Raw genomic sequence first — 20,819 nt, forward strand, 5'->3', positions numbered from 1 at the left:
TTTCTGATTTCGTTCGGTTTAACTGGCTTATAATTATTTCTTTTTGCAGGTACACGAATCTCCTCAAGACATACAATATTTAAAACAACAGTATTCAAAATATATTCAACGCCGATTATGACGTAGCAGGTATTAGAAGGGTAGAAGGTTAGTCTGAGCTAGACGACTAAAGTAAGATAATTTACATAAAAATACGTACCGTTGATACTCAGATGTACCTACCACGACATTTATCAATTGTAGTAGACCTTTAATTATTTGTAGTTATTATAACTTAAGTTTTATTTGAATATGACACTAATAATACGTTTCTGTGCGTATGAAGTCTATTTAGTTAAAAATTGTAACTATAAAAAATGTATGCAAAGAGGTTATGAACACGTTTGTTTCACATAACTTGAAACAATTTGGTCAATTTGATAATTTTTTGTTAAACATATGTCCATAATATAGACATTGTTGAGTCCAGATAGCAAAATATTATCTGATAATTTAATAAATGATTTTATAAAAAAAATATCAGGATACAGATAAATATAAAAAATAGTATTTTTATCTAGATAAAGATAATAATAAAACGTTATTATTAAGGTAATAAAATAGATAAATTCGTATTTTTGCATATCAATAACAAGTAATTCATATTATTATTATTTGAAAGAGAATATGATTATTTGCATTTAAATAAAATACATATTTTAGTCATCTTTCAAAATCTTATCTATAAGATCAAAGTATTATACTTAGAATAAACCTTAACCTGTAAAAACTTGTACAACTTAACTATCAAAATATTATAACTATTAATAAATGTTTATTATTATTTTATATACTAATTTTTGAAATATCTTTATTCATAAAAATAAATTAGTGCACCTATTGATTATTTAAAAATATTAATTACTCATACATGAATGGTGATCTTTGTATAATAAGTAGGTACTTATTGTGTTTTATAATATAATAGTTTTATAATCGATTGTTCGTTTATATTATATATTTTTTGAACTTGATTTAAAGCAATTTCTGTAGTTATAGTTTTAAGTAATTGAAAGATTTTTGTAAATAATTGAATTTAATTATACAATCAAAGCTTATAAAACAAACAAATAATTTTAATATTTGAAAATGATTTATTTTGTTTTGTTTTCATGATTAGTTACTGTAGTAGTAGTAGTATAAGTAGTAGTTGTATAATTAATATAGCCATTATGAAAATTATTTCTGCAGTCATTACACTTATGGTTAATCAGAGCTATCCTGTCACATTTAAAATCAAAGTATTTTTTTTGCAATTTCTAAGCTTTCTTCACATTAACAGTATGATAATTTATCGATTGTTCAATTAAGTTTTGTTGAAAATGAAATAACTAGAAAAGAAACTAAATATTTTAATCTTCCATATAAACTTTAAGTTTTCAATGATTACATTAAATCTGAGAATATAGAAATAAATTATTTTAAAAAATAATTTTTTGAATTTAAACATTTTATGTTATTTAGAATTTTTGAAAAAAAGAGAAAAGTTTTTCCAAAATTTTAAAATATTAATTCATATTATGAATAAAATGAATATACTATTTTACTTCAAATAATATTTCACTAAGATAGTTTTATAATTATTTTAAATTTTTCCACTGGCAAAACGATTCTACATTAGTATGTATGAATTGTATTATTTAGTTTAGAGTTTCGATTCGTATGCGAATCTCAAAAATTTGTTCTCGCCATATTTTAAACAAACTAAAATTATCGTAAGAAAAAGCAATAATACTCGTTATTCGTGTAAAAATGTTGTTACTCATACTCATATATTCGCCATGGAGATTAGTCGTCACCAGACTTATATTATTTATTAAAGTATTTGACAGTGATCTCGGGTGAGCTATTACACAATATTTTTTTAAGCCATATTAATTCGCAGATAGCCCTAAATTATATTTTAAACTTAAGTGCGTTCAATCATATCTGTTATAAGTATAGGACTAGTGATGGGACTAATGAAGAAAAAGAAAATGGATATGAAAAAGAAGACAAAAATACCAGCCTCCAATGATGTGAGGTCAATTGCGGCAGCAAGAAAAAAATTAGTTACCAAAGTTACTACGTCATACGACGTAATTTCCAAAATTGTTCACCGGAGTTCTACCAAATCTTCCAAAGTGAGTGATAAAGAAATCGCCACTTCATTTTAGAATGAACACCTTTTTTTATGTCTAAACCCAATATTCCTATCAAAACAGCAATCGACTGTTTATTTAGCCAGTAGCTTCATAAATTTTCATCGCTTATCTTGCAACATTTTTAAAATTTCGTATTTACAAAGTACGCCGTTAGTCAAGATATATATATACGTATATCTCACATAATTATTATAACAGAAAACACACTAAAAAAATATATATCAACAACATAACACTATGTAATGTATAAAATCAGCGTTTGTGTCCACACATAGATTATATTTGAAATATTTTCAGTCGTAAATTAATAGTAAGTTAGTTTAATACCTGATCGCTATATTGGTTTAAGTAGAAATTAATTTTTCTGTTTTCAAGTATACTATCTTCATAAATCGATCTCTTATTCACGAGCCGTGCCGTAACGGGAAATTTTGGGGTTATAATGCCTGCCAAGTGAATCAGAATACGCATAGAAATTAAATTATAAAAATTAAATCAGCTAGCCAGCTGTTACCATACATTAAATCTTCGTGGCTAAATAAATTATATTTTTTATATGCTATTTATTCGAGTGTGAGCGAGAAACTTTGCGACGTGTGTTGTGGGTTCGCGGCAACGTATTAGCACTCAAGTTGTGGATAGGAGTCGAACAACTTATTGTTAACTTATTGTTCATGCGTTAAACCGTCGACACGTTTATTTTTTCGACAACGAATTGTACGCTTACGTAGTACGATCGAAATTTATACAGGCAATGTTTTGAGTGTTCGGAAGAAACGAAGAAAGTGAATTATATCAATGACATGCGATCGTAATACCAATATGCAACGGTTTTCGGTTAATTCGTTGAGAGAGAGAGAGAGAAAGAGAGAAAGAGAGAGAGATGACAAAACACTGTTAAAGCGCATCGTATTTTACAATATTAAATTTTTCTAATAATATATATATATATATGTAAATGTTCGTCTCCGTTTCTCGTTTGTGTACTATTTTGCAGTGTGTACGAACCGTATAGAATAATATAGTGTACGGGATAGGCAATAAAACAAAGGGTTTAGGGTGATATTGTAAAATGAAGGCAGTCACGGCATCAACCGACACACGACGGAACGGCCTACATAATAGTATTACCTACAGCTGTACTCCATGCGCATACGATAATATAATCACATTACCATTGTTTTAGTTAATGTAGTCGTACCTACGACACGAATTGCGAAAACAACGTTCTCACATTAAGTGTTTCTTCCGTGAGTCATTTGCATTACAACTACGCGCTGCAGTATGATCTGTATTGTTTTTAAATATAATCACCAATATATATCATGTTATTATTAGCGTACAGGGCTAAAACGTGTACAACCTACAATCCACGAAATATGATTTATTAGATATGCATCAATAATATTAAAATGCCGAATATATTTGAAACATCTTGAAACCGTAAAGTTATTATTATTATGAAAAAATGTATAAGGTGAATTAGTTTCAGGATTATGAAAAAACAAAATCTTATTTGTACTATTCCCGATTAATATATTAAAAAACTACCAATATGTTTTATGACAAAATATTAAATTATCTTTTTTTTTTATTTATTCTTTAAAAATATTTCAGCACACCTGGTGCTATTACAAATATATTTACGATTTAATTTAATCTATCCTTTACATTTAAATTGATGATGGTAATGATATAATGATATTAGTTCATGGTAGTAAGTTTAAGTTATATGCAATAATAATAGTAATAATAATAATAAGTTTTATAATACAATATAATATAATATTAATAGTATTGGTTATTCTTCATCTTCTGATGAGGGATCTTCGTTGTCCGTTGGGGGTATGTCTTGGAACAGTCGAGGTTGTAGCCGCCTATTTTGGGCTTTGCTTCCTAGTTGGTAGTGATGACCGCCGTCCGATTCTTTTAAATTAGCGTGGAAGTTTTTGAATTGGGTTTTTATCCAGGTACTTATTAAGGGTATTCCAGTGTCGTTATGGATTTGGCGATTCCTCATGAACCATGGTGCTTTTAGGGAGATCCTAAGGAATTTGTTTTGGAGTGTTTGGATTTTTTTAATTTTTGTGGGTGAGGATTAAAATATCTATTCCTAAAAATAGTATTATTCGCCCTTAAAAATCGATCGTATTAAAATATTTTTTTTTGTTTTTAACATATTAATAAAATATAGGTTAGTTTTTAAATAGAATAAAATAACAAATATTTGAAAAAAATTCCTACGAGGCAAAAATTTTAGTAAACACATTTCCATACTTAAAATTAATATTAAAAAAACTTCGAGATTCGTGAATTAGTGTGGATGATTAATCAGATGATCAGATAATTAAACTAATAATAGAAGTTAATAATAGATAATAAACTAATCAGATATCTACTCATTAAATAGATACCAACGACATTAGTAGTTATAATTTTTGGTTTCTGTAAAGACATAAAAGACGTTGTTTTGATAAAACATAATGGACAGTTTAATGACAACTACTTAATGTCTTTGAAATCATGTTGGTAGATAATAATAATACCTGATCAATAAATTAGATTTATTATATCAAATGAATTATTTAATTCTATATTAAAATAATAGAAAACGTTTATTTTACTTTACTGGTTTATTAGGGATTAAAAACATATTCTATATAGGTACTTTAACTAACAATTATTGGAATCGTGTTTTTTTTAAAATAATGTTTAATCCTAAATTATGAATTTATAATGTTATTTTAAAGATAAATTATTATATGTGTACGTTTATTAAATATTATTTAAATTTTCAATACATAGACGTAACAGTTATTAGTATTTGTTACTCATAAGACACTTATGGGGTCAAAATCTAATTCGATTTCGAAAATAATATCATTGTAAACAAAATTAAATCACAAAACTGTTCATAATTAAACCGATAAAAATAAATAGAACAAAAAACTTAAAATTAAAATTTTAGTTGAGTAAATTTCTATCATGATATTTTTTATTGAAAATTTAACATTTAACTAATTTATTACACCGTTCAAAATTACGTATAAGTAATGATTCGAGTACCATAAAATTGTACAATTTTACGACATAATTCTTATTTTTAGTTTAGTGTCTATTTGTATATCATATACAATACATACAGTAGATACATACTCTAGTTCCCAGAAATGAGTACTTAAGTTTTTTCAGCGAATAACGGTTGTTAATACATATACATAACGTATTCATGAAGCCAAATCAGATTAACAATCATGCACTTTGTAAAAGTTAGTCATATGCAAACGCATGATACTTATCTGTATTTTTTAAAGTTATACTTATCGAATTTTTAATAAACTTCTATTTGGCCGATATTCAAAGGGTTAAAATATGTGTACGAGTATATACGTGTGAATAAAGAAGTTTCTCGATAGCAAAATCCGCACAGATATGCGATTAAGAATAAAAAAAATCTCTTATTCTTACTAAAATAAGTGATTAATCTACACGCTTTGAGCTACACTCGTTTTTTTGACGAAAAATAATACAGTGGAAGCAAAAAAGAGAGTACAAGAAACCAATACCATTTTATTTTTAAACTTTTTTGTCGTTGAAAACCACGTTCTCGGAATATATTAATATTGATTAAAAAATGGTTATAAAAACCACGATAGAACAAAAGAAAAAGCCAAAAAAAAGGAAAGAAAAACCGAAAAATAAACAATTTGCGATTTTAAACGCGAAATTAATTTTCTAAAACATTAAGAGTTTCGGTTAATCAACCTGGACGAGAGATCATGCGTTTTGACGAATGGATGTACTACAAATTATTACATACGAGAAGTGTGTTTATAAATAAAAAAAGAAACAACAAAAATAAATCGTAATAAAAAAAAAAAAAATCGACTGACGTTGGTCGTTAATCTATTATACTCGACGACGCTGTTTTCCAGATGGACTTGTACCCAATACTTCATGGCCACGGGTTTAGAATTTTAATGGTAGGTCTTTGAGTTATAGTTGAAGGGGAGGAGGGATTGTAATACGGACTATTTGTTTACTTTTTTTTTTAATCATTTAGTTCGTATTCCAATATTTTTCTGTTTCGTTTTTCAAGCTTTTTATGCAAACCAGAACTAACTAATAAAATTGAAAAAATATGCCATTTTTAACTGCGGGTGTCAATTTATTTACGTATTTTTTTATATAAATAAAAGACTCTTTTAAATTTCCCATGAGACTGACCTTTTTAAAACGTAATATTGAACTGTTGTTTTATAGTATTTCCCTTCGAAAAATTTAATTTCAGTTTATGATGTATTATAATATATTATATTATATTCAGCCTATAATAATAATTAGGGACGTTGAAAGTATTTATTCAATCTTTATCTAACCTAAATGTACTGATACAATGATCTGAATATTAAAGAATTTCACAAAAAAAAAAAAAAAAATGAAATAAAATTGAAAAAAAAAACCTTTAAAACGGAGAATTGATACCAAAAAAGTAAAATAATCAATTGAATTTCGAAAGCAATAACCGATACGATCGTACTGTGACTGTAAAAGCCATGATATTTCCGATGTTTGTTTTTCTTGCTATCAAATAGAAAAAAGTCACGCACAAGCAAACGTATAGTACATAGTACGGTGGAAGGGGTAGGTGGGTCTGAAAACTCCCTAGTAACGGTTGTGACGAGGAAGGTTGTGCGAAGTAACACCGGTACAGCGCTATCGTAAAAATAATCTAAATATTAATAACAACAATTTTGATAATAATAATAATAGATACGATATTATTATTAACATTGATTATGATTTTAAAAACAACAATAACATTAAAATGCTTTGTTATCATTGTCGGGCACTGCCACCGGCGACAATCGGACCCTGCGGAAGGGCACGTTATACACACGAGCGCCGCCTCGTTATTTTGGCAGTCGGGCCGAATTGGTCGCTCCGTTTGCCAAACCCCGTGCAGCCGCGGTCGCCGCCCGTGTCATTCACGATTTTCCCGTCCTAACCACAGTTGTATCCCGTTTGGTCCGTTCCGTCACCGTCGTCACATCGCGCGACACCGCTGCCGGAAAATAATACAATCCGTTTCGTCGTCCCTTCACGATCCGTTCCCCGGCACACCGGTGATTCTTCCGCCCTTCCGTTTCCGTTCGCTTTCCGTCCTGCCGACATCATCGATGTATTCCAGTTTTCGCTCTCGCCTTCCGCGAGAATTCCACTCGGCACGTGCGTGTTGACAGCGCACCGTTAGCACTACGTCTCATCACCATCACCGCGCCGTTTTACAATTGTTTTCGATTGATAAGAACCGTTTAACTCTTTCTCGTCCCGAAGACACCGAAAGTCAATAAAATGGTGGTGGCCGGCGGCGACGATCATGTGCTGGACGTGTTGCTGGACCGGTTGGTGCCACTGACGACCCGCACCGCTGAGAATCTCGAAAAGATCCGCAGGATAGCGCACAAGATCAACGGACGCGTGAATAATACCGGTAAGTACCTAATTTGATTATACCGTTCTCGTCCGAGGTACACCAGTGAATTTTGTTGTTATCAATGTACGACAGTTTACCAACGGACAGATTTCTAAATTTCGATTTTTTTTTCAAAGTCGGCATTTTCTTTTATATAACATCTTTTTTTTTCTTTATTACACTTATAATTTGTAATATATGTATAGTACATTAATAAATATATATATATTTTTTAATTAAAATACCTCGAAAACTATAGAGGTATGGAGGAGGCAGGTGCTAAATAAACCAACCAATTTACAAGGTGTCGAATTTTTTGTACAAATGTTTTTCCGTATTCTATACAAGAGTAGATTCTGAAAAAATACCTTATAGATTAATTTTTTCTCAATCAAAACTTCAACAAATTTTGATCAAATAATCACCTATAAGTGGCTTATTTCTAATGCCCCGAAGTCGCTCAAAATTTATATCCAGCCATAGGTAATACGTACATAATATTAGTGATTGTGTATTGCTAAGATTGTACCATATTGATATAAATACTAATACGCTTTGAAACCCATTTAATTCGTTATTACTCAAAAACATAATATTTAATAAAAAAAAATAATCATTAGAAATAGATTTACATTAATTGACAATAACAAATCAATAAGAGTACATATTTTATAATAATTTGAAAAAATATTTATTTATTTTTTTTCATGATAACTGTAACTAAATAATTTGTGTTGGTAAAATATTTAATTTCTTATGTTTCTTCGGTTTTATTATAAAAATAATTTTTTAATTAATTTAAATTTTTAAAACACTAAAAATTTGTGATAACATTATTAAAATAAAAATTGTTTTTTTTTTAAATTTATTCGTATATAAATGTTTCAATCATTTGCCGAAGAATAATTCGTTTTAAAAGAAAAAATACGCGTATGTACACATTTTATATTTGGGTAGTTACATAAGTAGGCACATAAATTTATTATTATTGTAAAATATGATTAATAACTATTACACATTTATTGATGAACAGAAACCCATTGTTTACTACTTATTTTGATCTTAAATCGCAACATTATAATTTTTTTAATAAATATTACTATTGTGACAATAATAACCTTGTACTCGTATTATTGCTCATTATTAATAATATCCCGACCAGTAAAACCATGAATAAATCCATCATATCACAAATTATTAATATCGTTTACTATTTACCGTGTGTATTCAATATGGTTACTATAGCAGCAGTTTAGGGTGTAGTGAAAATAGGAAAAAAAATTAGGAGTGAAAACTACTTTCAATTATTAGCTGAATTTGAAGGAAAACTAATTGATTTAAAAAATAAATTTTAAAAATGTAGAAAATAATAGATGATCTTAATTTGATTTATAACTCATATTATATCAAACAATCGATGATGAAAAAGTTGGAGTTAAAAACATGAGGTTCCTGTGGTACACATCTCAAATACATAGAACTAATTATTGTATATAGTGCGATTGATATGTTATCAATAATAAATAAAGTTAATTTTATCATAGTATAAAATAATATTCGACAAAAATAATTTTAATGATATAAAAACTTTGTGAGTGACCTTTAAGGTTTATTATAGCTTGAAATTTATAATTCTATTCGACTATGTGATTACATTTTTTTATTCATTGAATTAAAATTCACAACAATGATTGTTTATTTAGGCTATAAGTATGATTACGATTAATGAGTAACAACTAAAATAATTATGTCTTATACATTTTTAGATAAAAATGTCAAAGCCAAGTCACTGAATATGCTCAGAAAGACAAAAGCAGAAAGAATAGTGGACATTATGAAATTATTTGAAGTAAGTATAAAACGCATCTAAGAAATAACTATAAAGAATAAAGGTGGACTTAATAAAGACCATCAGGTGTTGGGCACTCTATAATGCTTCTCATATTTTATTTTAGAATAACTTGGGGGTAATATTATTTGAAATTGAATACTACTAGTGATCTATATTGCTTAAGGATAATAAATTCTCGGTTAATTTCGAGTGTATAGAAATTCCAGGTATTTTGATTTTAATTAATAGAAAAAAAATTAAATATATTTCATTATTTTCAGTGTCTTGATAACTAATATCACGAACGTTATTAAATAAGATCTTTCAAGTATGTATATAATTATAAATTGGCTTAAATTTAAGAATAACTTCACTGTAAACTTTTTTTGAAAGAAATCGGAAAAAAAAATGTAAATGAATTTGTGTTAAAGTTCAAGATCTAGATGCCTTTAAAATGTACATATAATATACCTGTACCTAATTAAAGCAAGTATAAATAATTTTAATCATATATACCAATATAACAAAGAAATTGTCAATTTTTTTAAATTATATTACCTATTATCAAGTTTTTTTGATAAATATTTTAAGTTTTTATATTGTTCTGCTTATTGCTGTATATAACGATTTTGTTAAAACGAGCCCGTCTTAAATTTCACAATTTTTTGAAGGTTTTTTTTTTTTTTAGTGTTTCCAACAACTTATTCTTTAAATTAATACGATATTTGTTTTTCTTTACAAAAATAATTTAATACAAGAGTAGTTCCTACGGTATTACCATATAGATATTTTATATATTGCCATTTATAGTTTTTTACATTTTAAAAATGATAAAATATATTTATATTTATTATAGCTGTTTGCTTATGAAGCAGTATGAAAAATCATATTAGTCGAAATACTAATTATTGTTGTTCCTTGAAAATTATATAATAGAAATAGTATTTTAGTATTAATGCCGGGTCTTTAATGTTTGGCATAAACATTTCTTTGTGTAGGAAATTAAGTATCTAATTAGTTTTAAGTAAATTAAAATATACTAACAAAATTTAAACTGTAGTTTATTCAAAGAGTCATAATGACAAAACAAATATGTTCTGCGTGCAACTGAATTACATCCAGTACATAAGATTGGTATAGACATAAAATAAAAATATTGTTTAAAGAAAAAAAAACAATTCTTGCTAAAAATATTTAAAATTTAAAATTGCTAAAATGTTTTAAATTTACCATTAACTTATTTAGTCATTATATCGCAAAAACTGTTTCATTGAAATTACTCTTCCGGATCGTTTTTAACAAGCAGTATAATACGTTTTGTATTTCAAGTGTCACTATAATGATAATAAATGTCCAATTAAACGTTTTATTTTTAGATAACTCACTATCAAATACTTTTTGTTTTTGAAAAAGGTTATACGTTTATAGCAACGACAGCTTATGTATAATAGAAACACAATTTAACGTAACGAAGACAAATTATTGAAAAATCATATTTATCTACAAGTTATCTATTTTTGAATAAATCGTAGATATTATTATGTTTTCATTAGGAATCCATAGAACTATTTTTGTTAATTATAACTTTTAAGATAATTGATCGTATATTTAATGATTTATTTATTTTCTATATTATTTTTCCTATTATTTTATTTAAAATTTTAACAAAATATTATAGAATATATGTAGTTAATAATAAAACTGTTATGTTCCTATAATTTTTTTCTTCAAAAAAGCTTATTATTTTTGTTTTTTATTTTTGATGTCTTGATATATAGTTGTATTAGTTGCTCTCAATTTAAAATTTAAATGTCCCAGTGTTTTTATAAATTATCTTTAAGTGATTAAAATTGATAATTATTTCTTACTTGAATTTCTCTTAGTATAATACTAGCATTATAATACTATTTTATAATCAATCAATTGAACATTTTTCAAATTAGAGTACTATGCACCCAAATATTTCATTCAAACTCAGGGAAAATGATAAATATCTACAATATTTATTAGAATATTGATATATAATATATAATAGAATAATGCGGATTACCAATGTAGAACTGTCATTTTCTTTATATTTAATTAAAAAATTATTTTGTTAATTATATTTGTCTTTAATTATATATTATATCTTTTATCATATTGTAAATTTAATCATATTCAATCGACTAAACTGTTTTCTAATATAGCACCATTTACACAATAATTATAGTAAAACAATTTATCATATTTGTTATTAATTTACATTAGTTTAATTTATACAAGTTTAATAAATACGTAATATAATTAAGACATAATTTAAATTATACATTATTAATTTACCTTAATTTGTTTTATTTGTATATTTGTGCCTATATCTTTTATTAATTACAAGTTTTATATTTCTCACGAATTTTTTTAATACTGTTAAATATATTTCAATAATGTTCTTAAGCTTTAGAAGCTTTTGATATGGATGTGTATTTTTTTTTAAAAAAAGTTATGGCGTTAAAAAAAATTAGTTCAAATTATTTTAATTTTATTTATCATATTACCTGAGAAAAGTACCAGGAATGTTATTATGATAGGAAACAATAATAAAATATTGAATGTTTTATATTCAGAACGAAACAATTTCAACTGAACTATACTTGTATAGAGTCTTGTCAAAAACCTCGAACAAAAAAAATAAAATAAAAGAAACTATTTTTACTATATAATTACATAATTTAAATAAAAAGTATATCGCGTTTATTTAGTTATTGTCTTATTAGAAAAATACAATATATTTGTAACAATTTAACCACTAAAACATTTCTGAAAATGTAATGCCATTGTATTCAAACTTTATTACATTTATCCATAGGACAGAATAAGAAATATTGAATCACACATTAACAATCCAGTTGATAAAATGTACTTGAACTTGGAATCGTACCAAATTTCACTGTATATTTGTTCTAATATTTTAACACACATCAATAAACATACATGTAGTAAAAATTATGATGATGATAAAATATACTTAAATAATCTCTAGTATTATAAAATAAGATACATCGATTAAGTTTTGTGCCTTTCATTCCGTAATATTACAAGACTAGAAAATATAACATGTCATGTGTTTGGTTCTCAAAAAATTGAATAACTACCAATTGATACGTAACTCTTACAATAGAATATTAAAGACTTTCAGACTTTATGCCAAATACAATCTAACTGCGTTACATTTATTGTATTATATTTATGGACGCTAAAATTATAGTAAATTCTTGATCATTTTAAACATTGACGTCTCGAATCAAACTTTTATCACCTCATAACATTGTATACGATATTGAATAAATCTGATCGGGGTATGTGGATCTTGAATATTTAACGAAATATTTTTCTATACATTTAAACTTTATTTAAGTGAAATATTATTACTTGATACGTTATTTATTAACAAATCAGTTTATTATGTATATTGGAAATCGTCAGTAAATCGTTTAAGTTTAACTTTGAAAACTGCTTTCCGTTCATCTACTTGTCAACTGAATGCATTTCATAAATGTATACAAAGATAACTACAACTATTTACTACTACTAACATTGGTCCAATGTTATACATTTTTAAATTATTTTTACCTTAATATAAATAAACTACGAAATAATTGAGTACCTATATCATAAATGTTTACTATATAAGATCATCATAGGAATTTATATTTGGATTGGAATAATACTATGGTTAATCAGCGTTGTTTTGAAACAATAATTTTTTCTCTGTGTTTTCCGGGCATTTATCCTTTGTGTTTCCCTCTATACTCGACACGGCTATATTTTCGGTTTAATTGATCTCACAAACCCTATAAAATTTACTCCTTTGCTGAAATGAAAAAATTCATACACATATAGTGATTGACAATTTTACGTGAATGACACGTCAACCCAAGGCTAACGATAAACTACCGTTTTTCTTGTGTTTACCGCAGTTTAGTAGCGCATATGGACCAGATATAGTGTTTTTGATACGCTAATTAAATGGTGGCTATTGGCTCGGAACCATACGCCGGACGTCATTTTACAGTGATGGCCCGAGGCTTTTGATGACAATTATCTTCACATGCAATTATTTTGCAATAGCTCGAGGAGGGGGAGGAAAACAGGATGATAAAATTAAAATATAAAAAATAAGTATTTTTAGTGCTCAAATGCGTGAGAGAGGGTGGAAGAAAGTATCATTAAAATTAAACATCGTATCCATTATGATTACACATTACGCGGAACAGCCGTCATAACGCATGTATAGGAAACCCGACCGAATCCGCCAAAACGGAACAACCTTGGCCAAAATTTTAAATGTTTTTCGTACACTGTATGATGGCGATAAAATTAAAAAATAAAAATTAACACGGATTTACGAAATAACAAAAATCGTGTGGATTTCACGTAATGCAGTATTCGTTACTGTTTGGGCTGATGAGTGAAAAATAAAAATAAAAATAAAACAACCATAGTAAAATAAAATTGACAAAAAATATATTCATTCTATTTTGATAGCGTTTTGGCTTTTTGATGGTCGTACTATTTAGCGTGCAGGGAAAAAACTGTATTGGCTGGCACAAGTCTTGGTCATATATGATATATGCATGTGTTCATAAGCAGTTGCATAGCAATTAATCGCCGTTTAATTTAGCACAGACCACGTTATTTTCGGCACGTAAGGTTAAGGGTGTTGTTCTATTATTGTTGATAAACATAAAATAATCACAACAAACTAAACGATTCCTATATAGTCGTTTATCATCGTAATATTAACTATATATATATTTTACAAAGACGTTGTTCGAACATGTGTGTCGCAACTCGTAGATCATTTTTTTTTACTATTTTCTTATTTTTATTATTTATTACTTATGAGATGATCTTATTGAAAAAATTAAGTTTTACATAATAAATGTTTAACGCATTCTGGCTATAATAATGGCTTCAGACACGCGTTATTAAATATAAAAAGAATCATTATGACTATTATTATTATTAATATTACAAAGAATATTATGCTTGAAACAACAATTTCTTACAGCTGTTTTAGTCATAGTATATTGTTAATCTCATAAAATATATGTCGGAAATACGGTTTTTGGATTTTATATAATTGTTATAAACTCAAATCCAGTGTTTTCGTGTGATTTAGCGATTACTTTAAATATAAACGTAGATATGATAATTTGAATTTGTTTCGTAATTATTATTGTTTTAAAAAACTCATTAACTACATACCAATTGTCAATGAAAAGATGGTGGGTAAAATACGAATTGATGATTTTGTCAAGGTAAAAAAAATTATTAAAGCTTATGCAATAAGAAAAAATCTGCCGTACCTAATTATTATAAATACCATTTTCAAAAACGTCCGATGAAAAAGCATAAATCATTAAATAATATTGAAACAGATAATCTTAATTTATATCTGGTTTATGTTCGGTTTTTAGTTATATTTTTAATTGCTCATAACTAATATTTAAATTGATGTGCGTTTATAAAGCATAGGTATCGATTTTAACTTCAGTGCCCAATGGGCCTTCAGATGGTGTTCGGTTATAAAGTGGAGAAAAAGTTTCGAAGTTTTAATGAACGAAATTACATTGGTTTTCGGAATAAATAATTTCCATAATGGAACGTCATCACGACATGTTGGATTGCACGCGGTGACACATAATATTTGCGTGTAAAGGTTAATTAGCACATAACAAACAAACAAAGAAACAATACACATAAAAGTTAATAAAACCTGTTACATCTGACTATTGTTTTAAGTGCACGAATCACACAATGATGGTGTCTAAATTAGGATTAAGTATATAATATAATCGAAACATTTTTACTTGAAATAATTTTCAAATTACCAAAATTTAAATACATTAGAAAATTAAATTTACATTTAAATGTATGTATATAATGTATATAATTCTTTATGAACAGTAAAACAGAACTTTAATCTTTTGATTATAATTGATGATCGATTATTATTCAATTGATCTATTTATGACACTGTTCTATTTTAGTATGTTTATTTTAAATAAACAGAATTTTTATATTAATTTGTTCATTCGTCTAAAAAATATTACCTCATCATTCTACACAAGAATATAATTTTATTAAATATTTTTAAAAAATAAATAGAAATAAAGTTTATTTCATGACAAACAGTTTCTACTTAATCTAAACCAAAACATGTCAGTTTATACGTACATAGATTATTAATAGTAAATGCATTACGAGTATAATGAATTACAAAATTCTTTAAGTAGTGTATTGAGTATTTTTATCACTAACTTTTAAAAATCGAAAAAATATGTATTCAGTTTGAAACTTTTTAAAAAATGTTTGTTTTATGCTTATAACTATATGAAATATATCATCTATAAAATAAAAATATTAATATTCAATAAAAACATTATTCGTAAAAAAGTTTGATAAGATAGTTAAATATTATATTGGAGATGTAAAGTATCAAAGTAAAATGTTTTTTTTTTTTATTAAATAAACATTATTATTTACAAAATTATTCCACTTATTTTTCTCAAATTCTATAGTTATTAAACAAAAATAATATGGGAAAAATATTCATATTTTGAATAATATTGATTGGCTTTTGGTTCTCAATGATTCACATAGTTAATTATCTTATTTAGATTTATGAGATTAAATCATAAAAAACGCTTATTATGTTTATTATGCATTAAATTGCGTTATAGTTTTAAAAACCTATTTTACATCATTTCTGCGATGTGATGTCAAAACATAAGATCTTATAATAGTATTATTTATAATTACAGTAAAAATTTTCATTTTGAAAACTAAAGATATATTTTGCTGTGCCTTGATTTTTAAATCGTCTAAATTAGCAGATGGGATAGTATTGTAATTGTTATTCGTAACATCTCAAAGTTCCTTATCAGTGATATTATTGAATATTTCAATGAAATTATTTACTAAAAAACAATATTCAATATAGCAGTATTTTTTTTCAACGGCAACAAAATTATATTTCACAATTCACACGAATACAATATAACAATACTATCGACCAATCATTTTTGAAACATAACGACCCGTGACCCCATGTATGTGCTCGAGTAACGAAAAACGAAAGGTTATTTTATTTTTTTACTTGCGACAGAACTGAGCAACAAAATCAAGAGATTCTATCTATGTAGATTATTAATTTCTATTTTTAATGAATTTCAAGAGAAACGTTACAGGGTGACTGTGTTTTTGGCATCTCGTAATATAATTCTACATTTGTAGTTTACATTTGCGTCACTTCAAACGACAAAAATATTGTTTATGTAAAATATACCTATGGTGGATTATGTACATACATGCTTATTATTTCTTCATCAGATAACCAAAAAAACAATTCATTTGATTTATTAATTTCTCCAGTTATTATTGTTAAAAATAGATTAGCCAAATCAATTATAATTAAAATAGTAACAAGAAAACGTTACGATTAATTATATACCACCGAACTGGTCCACCTTGAGCAACGTTTAATCTATCTTACATCGGGGATACTGTTTTATGTAATTTTTAACGACCCAGTCAACACAGCTAATACATGTATTTATATATATGTATATAAATATTTTTTAATTTTTTTGTTGCTTAAGAACAAGAATAAATAATAATCACCGTAAGAGTCCAGTGGGTTTTTTTGACCGGCAATCCTTGGCTTTGATCCAGTACGTTAAAAAACTTGAATCTGAGTTATACTGCTTGGACAAATGTCAAGTTATGCATATGGTTTGACAATTTTCAAACAATAATTACAAATTTAATGTTATCAAATTCAGTTATTAATTATTTAAGTTCTTAAATTTATAATTTTCTCTTCTAATTTACAATTTTAAATAGATCGGTAATGTGCCGTGGTTTTTTGTGGTTTATTATCGTTATTGTTTTTAATTTCATTTTTGTGATCATAATATTATTTGAATAATTTTTAAACATAGTTATCCTATCCTAGTATATATAGTAGTAGTTAATACTAATTACTAAATATGTATTATGAAATAATGATTATAATTCTTCTAGTTTGTCTACAAGTATTTAGTATGTACCTTAATAGTAATTAATTATCAATATAGAAGATGTTATTATTATATCTAGTTTAGTCCAGTTTTCGTATTATATTATATAATCTCGGATATTTTGGTACCATGTACTAACTACGTATGTTCAATGTTGTATTTCATATTTATAAGTTCAAATATATAGAGCTCTACACAAAAATAGATATGGGCATGTAGCTATAAAAATTATCTGTTTGAAAATTAGTCGAATAATAATTTTTTTGAATAAAATGTTATCTAAATAATCATCTAAATAAAATTTTATTCGAATAACGCCCAATTCTGTCTACAAGATAAGGCGAGTACGAAGTAAACTGTACAACAAAGAAGTAATTTTTGAAATTTTTTATTTCCAACATAAGGTATATTCAATAGCATAACTAGGAAGGGCCAAAGGATCTACGAGTCTCACACTCATGAGGGTCCTTCGAAAAGGCTTCGGGTTTTTTTTTAGTTTGGAGGCACCTATAAATGTAATAAAAAATATAAAAATGATACTGGTATTCCATACTGTAATGATTTATAAATTATGGTTTTATATGTTAATATATGTGTGAAATACTTATATGTTTTTTAAATCATTGTCTATCAACAAAAAAAAAACAATAAACAAGATAGATTTTGATGAAATTATAAAGGAATTTTTTGAACTAAAGTATGCAGACAGAAGATGATTCGAAAGTAAAATTCGAAAATTTCAAAAGTTAAAGATTTTTTTTTTTAACTGTTATCTAATATGCCCTCATATTTTTATGGCTTATAAATTGTTTTTAATTAAACAAGTAAATGTTACCCCTAATTTTATGTTTAAAACAATTATTCTTTATGATTTATCGTTCTCTGGGGATGACCTAAAATTATTTTCACCTGAGCCCATAGTGGCGTAGCGACAAAATTGGTTTAGTTATAAACAGGATTCGTAAGTTTATGCATGTTTTTTTGCTACATCGAAAATCATGATAAGTGAGATACAAAACCGTTTCATGAAAATAGTAATAGAAATATAAAGTTTAGTTAAAGTATGTTTTTGCATATTTTGTGTGTATTGGTATATTTGGCATAGGTATAGTTGATTTTTTGAATTCATTAGTACATATTATTTTATGTAAATTCAGCAAAATCGTTTTTCGTGTAAGTTAAAAAAAATTAGATCAATAAATATTCGAATTCAATCTTATTTACTTTTCCAAACATGTTAACAAAATTTTAGTATTTTATCAGTATTTTTATTTTCGTATGACATTGGGTTTTATAAGTTAAAAGTAGTACCACGAAAACAATTTTATGGCACACCGCTACCACTCTCTTCATATTGAAGTGTGCATTAAAATCTATCAATTTATTCTCATTGAAATGAGTATTCATTAATTATAATTTTAACAAAATGTAATAAAATATAACTTTGAAATAGATAATATTTTTATTATTTAAAAACAATGCTTATACTTATACTTTAAGATTTTTAATGAATATTTTGAATTTTTTAGTGCATATTTGAACGCATAATTTATCAAATATTAGTGCATTATTGCATGCTCATTTATGAGTTTTTTAGTGCATGAACTTACGAATCCATGTTATGAATAGTGAAATAATTTTGAAACTCTTGAGTTATTGTTCAACACTGGTGTAATTGAATTTACTACTTTATTTAATATTGCAGAAGACTAGAGATAAATCTACCTGCACGAATTTGGCAGCCGTAATCCATGCTTGCATTGCACCAAAATCCGGTAAAAAGAATTTTAAGAATAATTATTCACGTGATAGAGTTAGTGGTTGTATACTAAAACAATTATAGTCCAAATATCTTAAATGTATGTAGGCCAGGTGAGAATGTCCGTACTGAAGCTATTGGTAAAATTAGAAGCAACGAAGACATTTATGAAGTTGGTAATGGAATTGCAATCGAAATCAGTGGGTTCACCTGATATTCTTATCAGTGAATTACTTTTTATACTCGCTCAACTCTCGCAAAAAGGTAATTGATATAAGAGTATTAATAATGCAAATACAGAGTGTCACATGAATCCATAGTGATTTTTCCTGAAATATAGAAGATAATCAAATTTTGCTTTATTTATATAATTTTTTCATAAAGACAAGGAATATAAATACTGATATTTTAATTAAATGTTTGTATATTGGTAAACCATTAAAAAAAGATAACATTAAAATTGTTTTTAAAATAGCCATTGAATAGAGCTAATTTGTTGGCAAATAATAATTTTTCAACTTTTTATTTTTATTCTTCTAAGTATTTTTAATATTTTTTGCAATTTACACAAAATAAAAATTAAGCCTTTTCTATATGGTTTTGTTTCATATCTTCAAATACTTTTTAAGATTAAAAAAATATTAAAGAATCGATTTCACTAAATAAATGTGACGCACATATATGTATGTATAAGTATACATTTTGAATATAAAAAATTTAATTTGTTTTAAGATAGCAAATTTTCAAAGCATGCTGAAGCGTTGAACGCAACAAAGACGTTCCATCAACAATTAAGAAACAATATAAAAAATATTAAAATCATCGGATCATTATTGTTGTGCTTTAAAACACTTACTAAAAACGGTTTGTTGGATTTTTCTATAAATGACTCGTTACCATTGTCAATATCATTACAATAATTAATTCATGGTATATTTGTGTAGAGACAATTGTTGGTGTTCTTCTCAAGGATGGTTTTTTGTTGACTCTGGAAAAGCTTCTTAGAGAGAACAACAAATATTTCAAAAAAAATAAACAATGGCTATTTCTTACATTGTTAGCTAATGTGACCAAGAAAAGTATTGATATTTTGAGTTTTCCGTATTTTAAATTCAAAATTCTAATAATATAATATAATGACGTATATTAATAACGTGTTTAGTTACCGAAGAAAATTGCGATAGAATTATTCGCAGTGGATTTATGCAATATGCATTAGACGTGTTTGATATAAGACTTTACTCTGTGAGTAACACTAATCCTAAAGTTCTGTCATCCGCATTGGATACACTGGTGCACATCTCAAACACTAGTACGTTTAACACATTTCGATTGTATAGTTTTACTAGTGTACGAACCGTCATGACTACAAAATATTATGACAAAAGAGGCGTGCCGAAAAGCTTAGTCAATGAGTGCCTTTACTCCTAAGTACTAAATAATCATAATCTAAAACAAACAAAAATTGTCTATCATTAACAATTTTTAGTTTTACAGTTAAATTTCA

General features: G+C 26.4%; 1 protein-coding gene across 2 annotated transcripts in view; it reads left to right on the forward strand.

Annotated features, from left to right (window-relative positions):
- The first annotated feature begins 7,013 nt into the window (after window positions 1–7,013).
- LOC112681931 overlaps window positions 7,014–20,819 on the forward strand; it is a 48,463-nt gene continuing 34,657 nt past the window's right edge. Inside the window, exons 1-7 of one of the 2 annotated variants that reach the window (XM_025552303.1) lie at window positions 7,014–7,677; window positions 9,426–9,508; window positions 19,259–19,328; window positions 19,421–19,576; window positions 20,045–20,176; window positions 20,257–20,391; window positions 20,475–20,624. In XM_025552303.1, the coding sequence (XP_025408088.1) occupies window positions 7,539–7,677; window positions 9,426–9,508; window positions 19,259–19,328; window positions 19,421–19,576; window positions 20,045–20,176; window positions 20,257–20,391; window positions 20,475–20,624 (865 nt within the window). In that variant the 5' untranslated portion in view covers window positions 7,014–7,538. The remainder of the gene's footprint in view (window positions 7,678–9,425; window positions 9,509–19,258; window positions 19,329–19,420; window positions 19,577–20,044; window positions 20,177–20,256; window positions 20,392–20,474; window positions 20,625–20,819) is intronic. The other variant, XM_025552301.1, reaches the window with a different exon arrangement.

This window comes from Sipha flava, unplaced genomic scaffold (genome assembly GCF_003268045.1).
Source record: "Sipha flava isolate LNK unplaced genomic scaffold, YSA_version1 1_pilon_pilon, whole genome shotgun sequence".
Classification (NCBI taxonomy): Eukaryota; Metazoa; Arthropoda; class Insecta; order Hemiptera; family Aphididae; genus Sipha; species Sipha flava.